Source organism: Centroberyx affinis, unplaced genomic scaffold (assembly GCF_046629955.1).
Source record: "Centroberyx affinis isolate AG114_WGS23_722 - 3 ecotype Tasmania unplaced genomic scaffold, CSIRO-AGI_Caff_v1 ptg000516l_1, whole genome shotgun sequence".
Taxonomy (NCBI): Eukaryota; Metazoa; Chordata; class Actinopteri; order Beryciformes; family Berycidae; genus Centroberyx; species Centroberyx affinis.
Genome location: NW_027279165.1, coordinates 7,501 through 18,962, shown reverse-complemented (window position 1 = coordinate 18,962; position 11,462 = coordinate 7,501). Strand labels below are relative to the sequence as shown.

The 11,462-nt window shown below is 39.4% G+C and overlaps 1 protein-coding gene across 1 annotated transcript in view; it reads left to right on the top strand.

Moving 5' to 3' along the window:
• Positions 1 to 843: 843 nt before the first annotated feature.
• The window catches only part of LOC139642741 (PX domain-containing protein kinase-like protein), a gene marked incomplete at its 3' end in the record, with an annotated part of 17,638 nt that continues 7,019 nt past the window's right edge, over positions 844 to 11,462 (top strand). The window contains exons 1-3 of the mRNA XM_071517729.1: positions 844 to 1,068; positions 9,150 to 9,200; positions 11,159 to 11,206. Coding sequence (XP_071373830.1) covers positions 967 to 1,068; positions 9,150 to 9,200; positions 11,159 to 11,206 — 201 coding nt within the window. The remainder of the gene's footprint in view (positions 1,069 to 9,149; positions 9,201 to 11,158; positions 11,207 to 11,462) is intronic.

Sequence of the window (11,462 nt, the reverse complement as noted above, 5' to 3'; positions counted from 1 at the left end):
ATTTAAACATTACATAAAACATTTAAAAGAATTGGCGACTTTTTAAAGACTTATTGAATTAACTTTATATTGGCCCATTTTTAAAATCTGTACTAATTGCAAACTTCTCAATTTAAAATACTGTATAAAGCCTTTAAGAGCGTCAATTGACTTTTAAAATATTTCTAATGAATAAACTTTGTATATATTTTTTAAATCCGTGTGCTAAATCGCAAATTTTAAGAACCAAATAGCGATTACGCACAATGCGACCTTCACGTCTGTTTTGACTTGTCTTTTTTCTGTCTTTTTGGTATGCACCTGATCCTACTGGTATATTGTGAAGATTTCTAAGCCATGATGTTCGTACATGGAAATTGTGCAATAAAAAAACCTAATGCGACCTTCACGGGGGGGAAAAAGGACAAGAAGAAGACTAACTTCCGCTGCTGAGGTCACGTGAATTCCTGTCAACTGCGGAGGTGTCGCTTGCGGAGGTCCGCCATTTTGTCTGCAGCTAGGTACTCTTGGCTCTGGCAGGTGTAAACGTCACTTTCCGCGACAATGTTTTGGATAGTGGTCCGTTTACGCTCCACTAGTTAAGATGTACCTTAAGTCTCATGTGCAACTAAACAAATAAAAGACAGCTTTAGTGTCAAACTAACTCGTTTCAATGTAACAGTTAGTGTAGACTTTACACCCTAACTTACGATAGAGCTATACGCTCAGCTGGTGCAACTGGCTGCTGATCAGTTGGTGGCGGTAATGCACACTCAAACAGTTGTTTGCCTATGACCAATAATTCTAAAGAAGAAGAAGTCTCATGACGTCAGACCAGAGCAGCTCTTCCTGGTTACAGTGAAATATCCAACTAGGAAGCTAAGCTAGCCAGTCAGCTAGCCGTCTTCTCTCCTCCTTAGCTGAGCTCCGCCTGGATATCGATATTTGTAGTTATTGATAAGCAGGTGACTGTTAAAGTAAACCGGGATGTCTTTCCTGGAGAAGCCGTCCCCCGGCCGGCTGCTTCTGGACGACACCGTGCCGCTGACGGCGCTGATCGAAGCCAGCCAGAACCTGCAGTCCCACACGGTGAGTCCGCTGTCCCACCGCTGTCCCACCGCTGTCACCCCGCTGTCACCCCGCTGTCCCACCGCTGTCACCCCGCTGTCCCACCGCTGTCACCCCGCTGTCCCACCGCTGTCACCCCGCTGTCCTCCGGTCATGGCTTCAAAATGTCTGGTTCTTCTCTAAAACGGGGTTACTTAAGTTATGCGTGGCGTCACGAGATCCGTTATCGGACACAGTTTTCCTAGCTCCGGCGAGAATCTGCCTTTCCGTCTACTTTCCAACAAGCCCGTCCTTCTGTCACCCTAACCGCGAACAGCATATCAACACAGTCAAAGTACCTGCTAAAACATGACTATCGGTTGTTTATGGAAGTTGCGCGTATTTTTCTTTTTTACTGTGATGGATCATTACCGATGCAGCGTGTAAAACCTCAGACTCCATTATCGGACACACAGCCAAGCCCGATTGGTAATGCTGTTATTGATTAAGCCATTTCCTGGAAACCCTTCCCATTTCTTCCTCCCCAACTATCTATTGGTAAGAAATACATCTGGACTAGAGCAGTAACAGTAGGAGGCCTAGGAGCCACGACCGAAAGTCACTAGTCACAAATCTGGCAACTTATTGCGGGTTTACGTATGACTTGGATCTTCCGGATCGTCATGGTCTTCTGGTGCATTTCGTATGCATTCGATCCACCAAGCAGCTCATAATTTTGATAAAATCTCAATTTTTAGTATCGGTATTCACTGTTGTTAAATTAATGGGAGAAGATCAGAGTAACAGGCGAACACATTTGTCATTTTGAAATTATATTGAAATAAATGGGGATTTGTGTGTTGCATATGTGCCGAATTTAAGAGTGACTGTTTACATTTGTAGAAAGTCTTAAGTCGTGTTGCAGGAGGTATGGGTCGTTTGCCGGTATGCACGGAAACATTAAATTGTCCGATTTTTGAACGGAGTCTGGCGTGACGTTTCTCGCCACAGAAGGAAGTACGTGACGTTATCGGGGCTACCTTGGGTAGATATGTAAATATGTGTATATCGTTAGGACATATATGGCATATGCATTGGTAAACTTGTGTAAACACTGTGGACTGACTGTCAGCGACCAGATCTAATGGGAGAAAGCAGAGCTGTAGGTCTGACGGGGACGTGTCCGATAATGGATGCATCTACATTGGGTTTGTTGACAGTCTGGGATCAGCTGAGCTAGCTCGTTAGCTTAGCATGCTAATGCCAGGCCATCCGAGTGTTATTGTTGTTGTCGTTATTATTATCGTAACGAAAGGAAAAGTAGATAAGCACCAGCACACAGAATGAATACAAACCCACCAGGAGGGAACATAACCATAAAGGAAAGACAAATATTTATCAATTTCACAGCTTTCTTAAGACTCAATATTTTATATGTGAGTATTATTCTACATATTATTTTTTTTCTTACGTCTCTACGAACCAGTAATCCCTTAAAATAACCTTACATTTTCATTAATTTACATTAATTCACCCCTCAATTCTTGCAAAACACCCTTAAAATTAATTAACAGAGTTATTAATGGAGGAGATCCCATCGAAACTTGGGCTGAAAGATTTATCGTATTTATCGTAATCACGATATGAATTTCCGCAATAAACACATCGCACAGGGCTGCGGTAACTGGAAGGGAGTGTAATACTGTTGCTGTAACTTAAAAAAAGTGACAACAACTAAATCATTGTTAATATTGGGCAACTTGCTGTAACAGCAACAGTGTTACACTCTCTTCAGTAGGACTGAGTGGGTTGGCAGTGTATGACCAGAACAACTGGCAAAGCAAAGCATTATGGGAAAGACTAAAATCCTTCTTAGAGCTTTTTGGATTTTATCTAAGACAAGGAGAAGATGGTGGGTGGGATGACAAAGCATCTTTAGATTAGTTTGCACTAATGCTGGAAATTAATTTAATTACACAGCAAACAGTATTCATTGTTGGGGTCCATACTTTCAGCACATGCAATCAGAGACGCATTGAAATAGTATGGTTAATCTTTCTATTTATCGCATTTCATATCGCCATCGCAATATCCAACAAGTTTATCGCACATCACATATTTTCTCCATATCGTGCGGGCCTAATCCAAACCTCCTGAAACTCCCTTTAATCTTGACTCCTTGCTTTCTAATTTAATGTAAAATTCAGGGAGGCAGAGACTTTTCCATGAATTTCCACTTAATAACTCTATAAACCTGCACAAAAAATCCCTCAATTTCCAGTGTCTCTGTGAATCAACCCATGAATAAATCCCTTATAAACCCATGATACTAACCATACTGTAGTAAAGCTGTTATTTTTCATGGATAATTAATGTTTATGTGATGGAGAAATTAAGGACATTTGAGGGATAAAATGAAGGGGTTTGTTTTTGTAGTGTGTATGAATGTGAAACATAACCATTGAAAGGATAAAATGAATGAATGATATTTGAGTCGTCTTGCTTCTGTTACAGTCAGAGAAACCAAACCAGCAGGTTCCTGCATGTCAGCACAAAGGTTCCTGCAGGTTTGGTTTTTCCCAAAATTTCTCGACATGTGACACAGTTTACAGTAATATCTCTCTTTAGCTTGTTTTAGGTTAAGATTTCTGAATGACTTTAAAGGAAACATCTGTTTGTCCTCCGGTCAGAATCACACTGGTGTTTAATAAGAGACGAGACGATCTGTTCATCTCCCGATACGACCCGATACCTGATCTGAGGTTCAGTCAGGATCAATACAGGATCCGATGTGATCAATAAAAGTTCAGCGTCAAAGTCTGACTGTGCAGAATTCTGTTTATTTCTGAGACTCAAATCTTTCCAGCGATGCCATTGGCATGCTGGAATGTAAACAACAATTTAAAAATGTCATTAAAAAGTACAACACTACATAAAAAAACAAACAAAAAAAACAAAGCAAAGCAACAAAAAACAAAAACAACAACAGCAAAACAGAAATAACACGGGGGGGGGGGGGCTTCTGCTGTGTGTCATCCTGTTGTTTTACTGAGTTGTTTTTTAAAGTCACACTGAAATGCAAAAATGACCTTTTCACCTTGTTGTTTCTCACCTAATTCTCCATCTCATAAAGTAGGCCATATACAATAAATGTTTCATATTTTTATACCAAAATCCAGTGTATTTTTAGTGGTTACTTCATGCTGTGCCAGTAGGTGACTAGGGCTGAACGATTTAAAAAAAATATCTAATTGCGATTATTTTCACTGATATTGCAATTGTGATATGATTTGCGATATCAGAGGGAATGATCATTTTTGCATCATTATTCTCATTTTCATTGAAAAACGTATTAAAATGATTATGGTGTGATTTTTGCGGGGATCTGTACCAAACAAAGATGTTTTCTTCAGTCTGTAGAATATGATGTGTAGGCCAGGACATCTCTGCAGCACCACAATATTTACTTTAAAATGCTATTTTGACACATTTCACCTTTAGCAAATATTGCGCCTCCTGCGAGTTGAAAATTGCAGTAGGCCATATTGCGATTTCGATAAAATTTTGATTAATTGTTCAGCCCTATAGGTGACATAAAAATTCGACCAGTAACAACCACTGGCTAAAGTTATTCATTTAGAAGAACCTGGAATTTGTGAAGCTCAAGATCATGTACGAAGCATTTCTGAACCTTTGAAAACTTACCAACAATACACTGCATTACATTGAATTAGAAAATGAACAGCCAAATATTTTTTCCCTGACACAGACAGTGTTTTGTTATGTTACTAGTTAGTTTTAGAATTTTTATTTAATTGTATTTAGGTGCACATATCCAAACCAGCTCGTTCTGTACATGTTCATGCATTTTAATAAGCAATATTTAATACGGTGAATAGTTTTTACAATACACGCGTCTTTTCTTACGTCCCCAACTGGAAACAGCTGCAGTCCAGTGGAGGATTGATAGATTCATTTCAAATAAAACAACAACATGAAGGATTTTCATCATCAGTCATGGTCATGTGACCTCAGCTCTGAACTCCTGGCTGGATGTTTGGTTTGAGGTCGACATCACAGTGTTTGGTTTGCTGTAAAACAGGAAGTCAGATGTTTCATCATCAGTCAGATGTTTCATCATCAGTCAGATGTTTCATCATCAGTCAGATGTTTCATCATCAGTCAGATGTTTCATCATCAGTTCATGTGAGTCAAGAGAGAAGAAGCCGTCGACTCGTTTGATGATGTGTCTGTTTTCTGTGTTTACATGAGTCCATCTGTAAACAGTTTTTTGAGATATTATGTATAATGATAATAATACATTTTATTTATAGAGCACTTTTCTTAACACAAGTTACAAAGTGCTTTACAAAAATAAAACAAATGACAGTAAAAATGAAATGAGAATAAAAGAATTTAGAAGAGCACAGCACCAAGACGGTTTATGAAGGAAAGGCTATAAAATCTAAGAGGCTTTTATAAACCAGTCTGTTATCAAGAGAGATTTAAAAGAAAATGCAGCACAGACAAGATAAACAAACAAATAAAACCGTGAAAATGGAATAAAGAATAAAAAAATCAACGCAATTTAAAAGAGCACAGCACAAAGATGGTTTACAAAAGAGAGGCTATAAAATCTAAAGCTCTATTATAAACCAGTCTGTTATCAAGAGATTTAAAAGAAAATGCCACACAGGTGATTAAAGAAACGGCCTCAGGATTAAGGAAAAGCTTTTTTAAACAAGTGTGTTTTTAAAAGACGACACAGAATCAGGGTTTTTGTTTTCGCCCTCTTCCATCTGTTTCTTTGTTTGTCTCTTAGCGGGATTTCTTAAAAAGTTATCAATGGGATTTGCACAAAACTTTGTGGAATGTTTGGTCATGGGTCAAGGAAGAACTGACTCACTTGTGACACCGATTGGCCAAGGAGGGGCGTGGCAGCGGGCGGGGCTTCTCACCATCAGACTTTGTGGTCAATCAGCAGACAGGAGAAGAGACAAACCCTCCATTATTGGACCAATCAAGTGTCCAGTGGCAGAAGGGCAGCTCTAATGGAAACTGAACAGATAAGAGTTTTTTTTGTGGCTCGTGAAGCGCGTCCTGCCGGGAGGTTTCTGTGTCTGCCGGCACCACAAGGCTCTTGAGGCCTAAGTACATACAGAACATTTGTGCACAGTAATGAGGGGAAATGTCTGTCTAGCTTACATATGAGCTGTCTCAAGATTTAGGAAAATACACTTTTATTGAACATAATAAAAGTATAATCTTTAAAACAATTATTGACATTTATTGTCAATTATTAATTCTTTCTTCTCTTGATCAGCCAGTCTTTTAAACTCATCTGAAACATGTGATTTGACAAACAAGCTGTTAGTTTACGTGTGACCCATATCACCCACTGGGTGACCGTTTACATCCACTGGGTGTTAGCTAGCGGCTAGCTAGCTGTCATTCATTCTTCCAATTATTCATTCTTAACTGTCCTTTTTTCCAGAATTCACTTGTATCACCACACTGTTGTATTATAAAACAGTGTTAATTTACTTTGACATTTTCAATGATAAAATAACTTACATTTAAATAATATGTAACGTTAATATCTCTGTGAGGGAATCTGTCAGTTGTCTTTGAGATTGACAGCTTTGGCGTGTCACGGTGGCCCTCGCGCAGAGTAAGGCCCGCCTCCAGGAAGAAGAAAACAATCGGTGCATGTGGAATAACTATCTTTGTATCAAGATGGATCTTCTGTTGTTTATTTCACAGATGTGTTTCCTTGCGTATTCCTATCAAATGATTGCGTTTGCTGTAACGTTACTGTGCGATACTCACATGAAGTTGCAGGACTGTTTTCCATTTGGCGAATGATAATCCTGAATCCGTGATCAGCATCGCTTGCTTCAATTAGCTGCGTTTACATGGAGCCTTTAAATCAGAACAGCAGCCCAATCAGAATAAAAACGCCTCATATAAACGCCTCAATCAGAACAAACTGCCCGATCCGAATGAAATTTCATTCCGTTTGAGAGGCTGTTTAACTCTTTCATAACCAACTGTAAAACCAAATTTCCTTGACAGGAGAATAAAGAATTGAATTGAATTGAATGGTTTGGTGAGGTGTGGAGTTAAAGATGTTTGAAAACGTCCGGCTTTGACATCCAGCCCCTGTTGCTGTTGCTAAACCGTTTCAAAACACATGAGGAACTTTCCAGAGAAGGATTGTTGCAGAAATCCAGAGTCGGGCAGCAGGGATTAGATGGTGAGAGGGCGGCTGGATTAGATCAGCCGGGCACCAAAACACACAGCAGCACTGCTGACGGAGGCTTGGAAGGAAACATTACTGAAATAAATATGAGATGGTTTTCTTTACTGTGATGATGGCACCGTGATGTGTCGGGTCAGACGGTACGGCTCTGTTGTCTCCATGACACCAGTGAAGAAGAAGAAGGTCCTCCAGGGTGTTATGGCTTTTCTACAACGGTTACCAACATGTGTGTACTGTCTGAAGTTTTTACTCTACATACATGATAACAAAAAACAGCAGAAAACAAGAAAGATGGCCGACTAGTTCTCTGGTTAAAGTGAAGTAAAGCAGCAGCAGGGCTTTGAGTTTGAGGAGAATCAGCTGCCTGCTTGGCTGAAACGAACTGGATAATTCAGTAATAATAAATCTCTTTTTTGTTGTTGTTTTTTTTGGCCTGTTGATGTACCCTGGTGTTTTGTTTTTTTATTTACTTAACAAAAATAACAATACAACATAAAAACACACAGAAATGACAGAAAAACAAACAAACGTGTAGAGACATCAGAAAAGAGAAGAAAAACACTGTAAACATAACAAATGTAAAACAAAGTATATTAACTGGACAGAATGGAGATCACAGCCCAGTTATGAAGAAAAAAGGTAGAAAGAGTCTAACTGATATAAACAAATGCAGGTATAGTCATATAAGCTTATACATAAATAAAACGTATAAAGTTACATAAAAGAACAGAACATACTCCATTTACAGTTTTTATAAATAAAGCCAATACACAAGGCAAAGAAATGTGAAAAACAGGAACAGAAGAATACAAAAACAGGACATATCAAAGCTCAAAATCCCTTCCTTTTATAACTGATAGTTCCCATTTACCAGTAAAAGCAAGTCCTTACCTTTCCCTCTCATCATCAGCCTTTCCAACAGACAGTTCTGTCCACTTGTTGCATCCTTTTGGCAGCAGGTAGCAGATTAGTTACTTTCACAAGCCATTTTCTTGCCTTTGTCCCCTCTCACAATTATGTGGGGAGTTCATGATGACCAAAATACTTTATTGAATACAATTGTATTGCTTGGCAAACTTTACATATTTAATACTCCACATAAACAGTTATCATTGGCTTCATGTATTTCCTTCCTCAAACATCACTATTTGTTGAATATACATTTTTTATAGAAAAATGTCATCCCACTCGTTTACAGTGTGGTTTCTCCTATAGAATCAGGGGCTGTGTGTTGCTTTAAAACATAAAAAATGAAGATTAAAAAATTAAGATTGTAATTCATCATGAAGTGCAACAGAACTCAATAACATTACAGAGGAATTCAGACGTTATCGCCTCAAAACGTCACTGCCTGACAGATTCACCCGCCAAAGGCAAACTTTACCGACATTTGGTTAATTTAGTTAGTTTATCAGACCATGAATAACAATCTGTAATTCTAAAAATTCTGGATTACTTATTTTTTGACACTATAATATTAATTGAAAGTGTGAATTCTATGATATTTAGTGACATGATGTAAAATCCTCTGTGTAATACTAGTGAAAATGTTAATCCTGCTGCTCTATAATGTTAATTCAAAATGTGAATGCTATAATGTTTAATGAAATTTGAACTTGTTTCCTTGATTTATTCATTTTCTCTGCGCGCTTCATGCTTTTTAGGATGGCAGAGCTTGTGTAATGTTAATTGAAAATGTGTATTCTATTATGTGAACTCTGTTGATTGGAAATATGAATTCTTGCCGCCTGTTTTTGTTCTAAAAGTTAATAAACGTGTTGTTTCTCTCTCTGCTGTGTGGTAAAGCAGAATGAAGTGATGATCAGAAGAAAGTGACGTCGTCTCTTTCTTTCTCTCACAGGAGTACATCATCCGAGTCCAGAGGGGCGTGTCTTCAGAGAACAGTTGGCAGGTAAATACACCAATCAGAATCTCTTTGCCGGGGACTCGACCAACGAGAATCCGCTTGGTAGAGAAACAGAGCAGTCAGAGCCTGGTGGGCAGGTAAATCGACCAATCAGAACCTGTTTGGGGAGACAATTTGACGATTTTTGGGGTTTATAGACGAACAAGAAAAGATCCATATGTCCGTAATGAAACGGATATATACTTTCTTTTATACTTTTTGCATGTATGTAGCCTATGTTGGATATTAATTACTATTACCTCCCTATAGCCTACTTTTCCTCCCTATAGCCTATGCTTAAGCAACCTCATTAAGCAGATCATCTGATTATAAAAAAATATTTTAAATACTAGTCATAGTGTTGTAACGGCATAACTGCAGCACTTCGCTTCATGTTTGGTAGCTGCAGTCCGACTCCTACCTTTTTGAAATTTCGGTTCCTAGGAGAGAACAGGAGAGTAGTCCGTTGTGTCTGTCCGTCTCTGTTCATTTCAATTCATTTTCAATGACAGCTGTCCGTTGTCCGGGCAACGCCGGGCAGCGCAACCCAGTTGAACTTTTTCTTGACGGATTCATCACCGCAAATCAGAGGCGTTTTTTTTAAAATAGCGTTTATGTTCCAAAACAACGCAACGGACAGAAATCTATCCGTTAGTATTTCTGTCCGTTTTTTGACGGATCAGTGTGGCCGGAGTTCACTCTGTAGGTGAGTTTGAATCCTCAGTTTTGAGATAGGCTACAAATAAAGACTCACCCCCTGATTTACTAAGGCAGGCGCAAACCAGGTAGATTTAAAAATAAATTTTATGTCTGGCCTAAATTAAAACATGCTTTCACTGGGCGGCAAATACCGTATTTCCTCTAATAGTGGCCGGTAGTCAATTAAAAGCCGGGTCTCTGATAATGTCCGGGGCCGTGGTCGACACGAACAAATAAAGGCCGGCCCAAAAACAAGCCGGGGAAAAAAAACAAAGGAAACAAGCGTGAATTTGCCATAGCTGCGACCACGTACTGTGCGGCTACAGGCCGCCAAAGGGTGGGGAAATTTTTGTGGACCGACCGACCGACCGACCGACCGACCGACAGACAGACAGACAGACAGACAGACAGACAGACAGACAGACAGACAGACAGACAGACAGACAGACAGACAGACAGACAGACAGACAGACAGACAGACAGACAGACAGACAGAGCGAGCTGTAGAGCTGCTGGTCGCAGCTAAAAACAACGGTGGACACCGGTAAACTCCTGGCGGAAGTCTCTGGACCGTGCCGCTGTCGATTACCGTAATTATCGTAATGCGTTGCAGTAACAAAAAAACGGCTACCTAACGAACCCCAACAGAAGCAGATCAGAAAACAAGGAGGCTTCATACTAAAATATGAGCAAATATACTTATCAAACAGAGGGAATTAGAAATAAAGGCCTGTCTCTAATATAAGCCTGCTTCCAATAAAGGCCTGGTCCCCTTTGCAGTTGAGGTAAATAAAGGCCCGGGCCAATATTAGAGGAAATACGGTAGTGTGATTAAATAAGCTGTTTTTCCTTTAGTAAATCAGGTGCAAGGAGCTATTATAATAATTAGAATAAACCCATCCTTTATTTTTGCCTCTCTGTCTGGGGCTTTAAATCACGATGTTGCGATGTAGAGGCTCAGGGGTCGATGACTGTCGGCCGTCGGACCGACCCTATATGTAATAACTTCATACTCTATCAGAACATAAAACATCAACATAAAATATGTAATAACTTTGTAATATGTGATTTCTACTGACAGTATTTCACCCAGAATCCCATTCAGTCTGTCGATAGGAGAAAAAAAATAGATCCAGAAAGAATCTGAAAGCTTGAAATGGTGACAACACTGAGAGGAATATTACTGGCATAATGACACCAGTGTGTGTGTGTGTGTGTGTGTGTGTGTGTGTGTGTGTGTGTGTGTGTGTGTGTGTGTGTTGCAGGTGATTCGGCGCTACAGTGACTTTGACGTTCTGAACAGCAATCTGATGGTGAGTCCTTTCACATCCACATGTAAAAATATAAGAGTCATGTCATGTTCGGAAAATGGGACACAATCTCACCAAATGATTGACAGCACAACATTAAACCAAATGATGGCACTTTTTAAAGGACAGTGGCAAAGTTCTTGGTTGACTACGTGATCGACAGTATAGGATTAAAGCAAATTATAGTAGTTTTTAATGGATGGAAGGGAGCTTAAGTCTTAGGTTGTCAATGAAAATGCTTTCAGAGACTGGATCCACT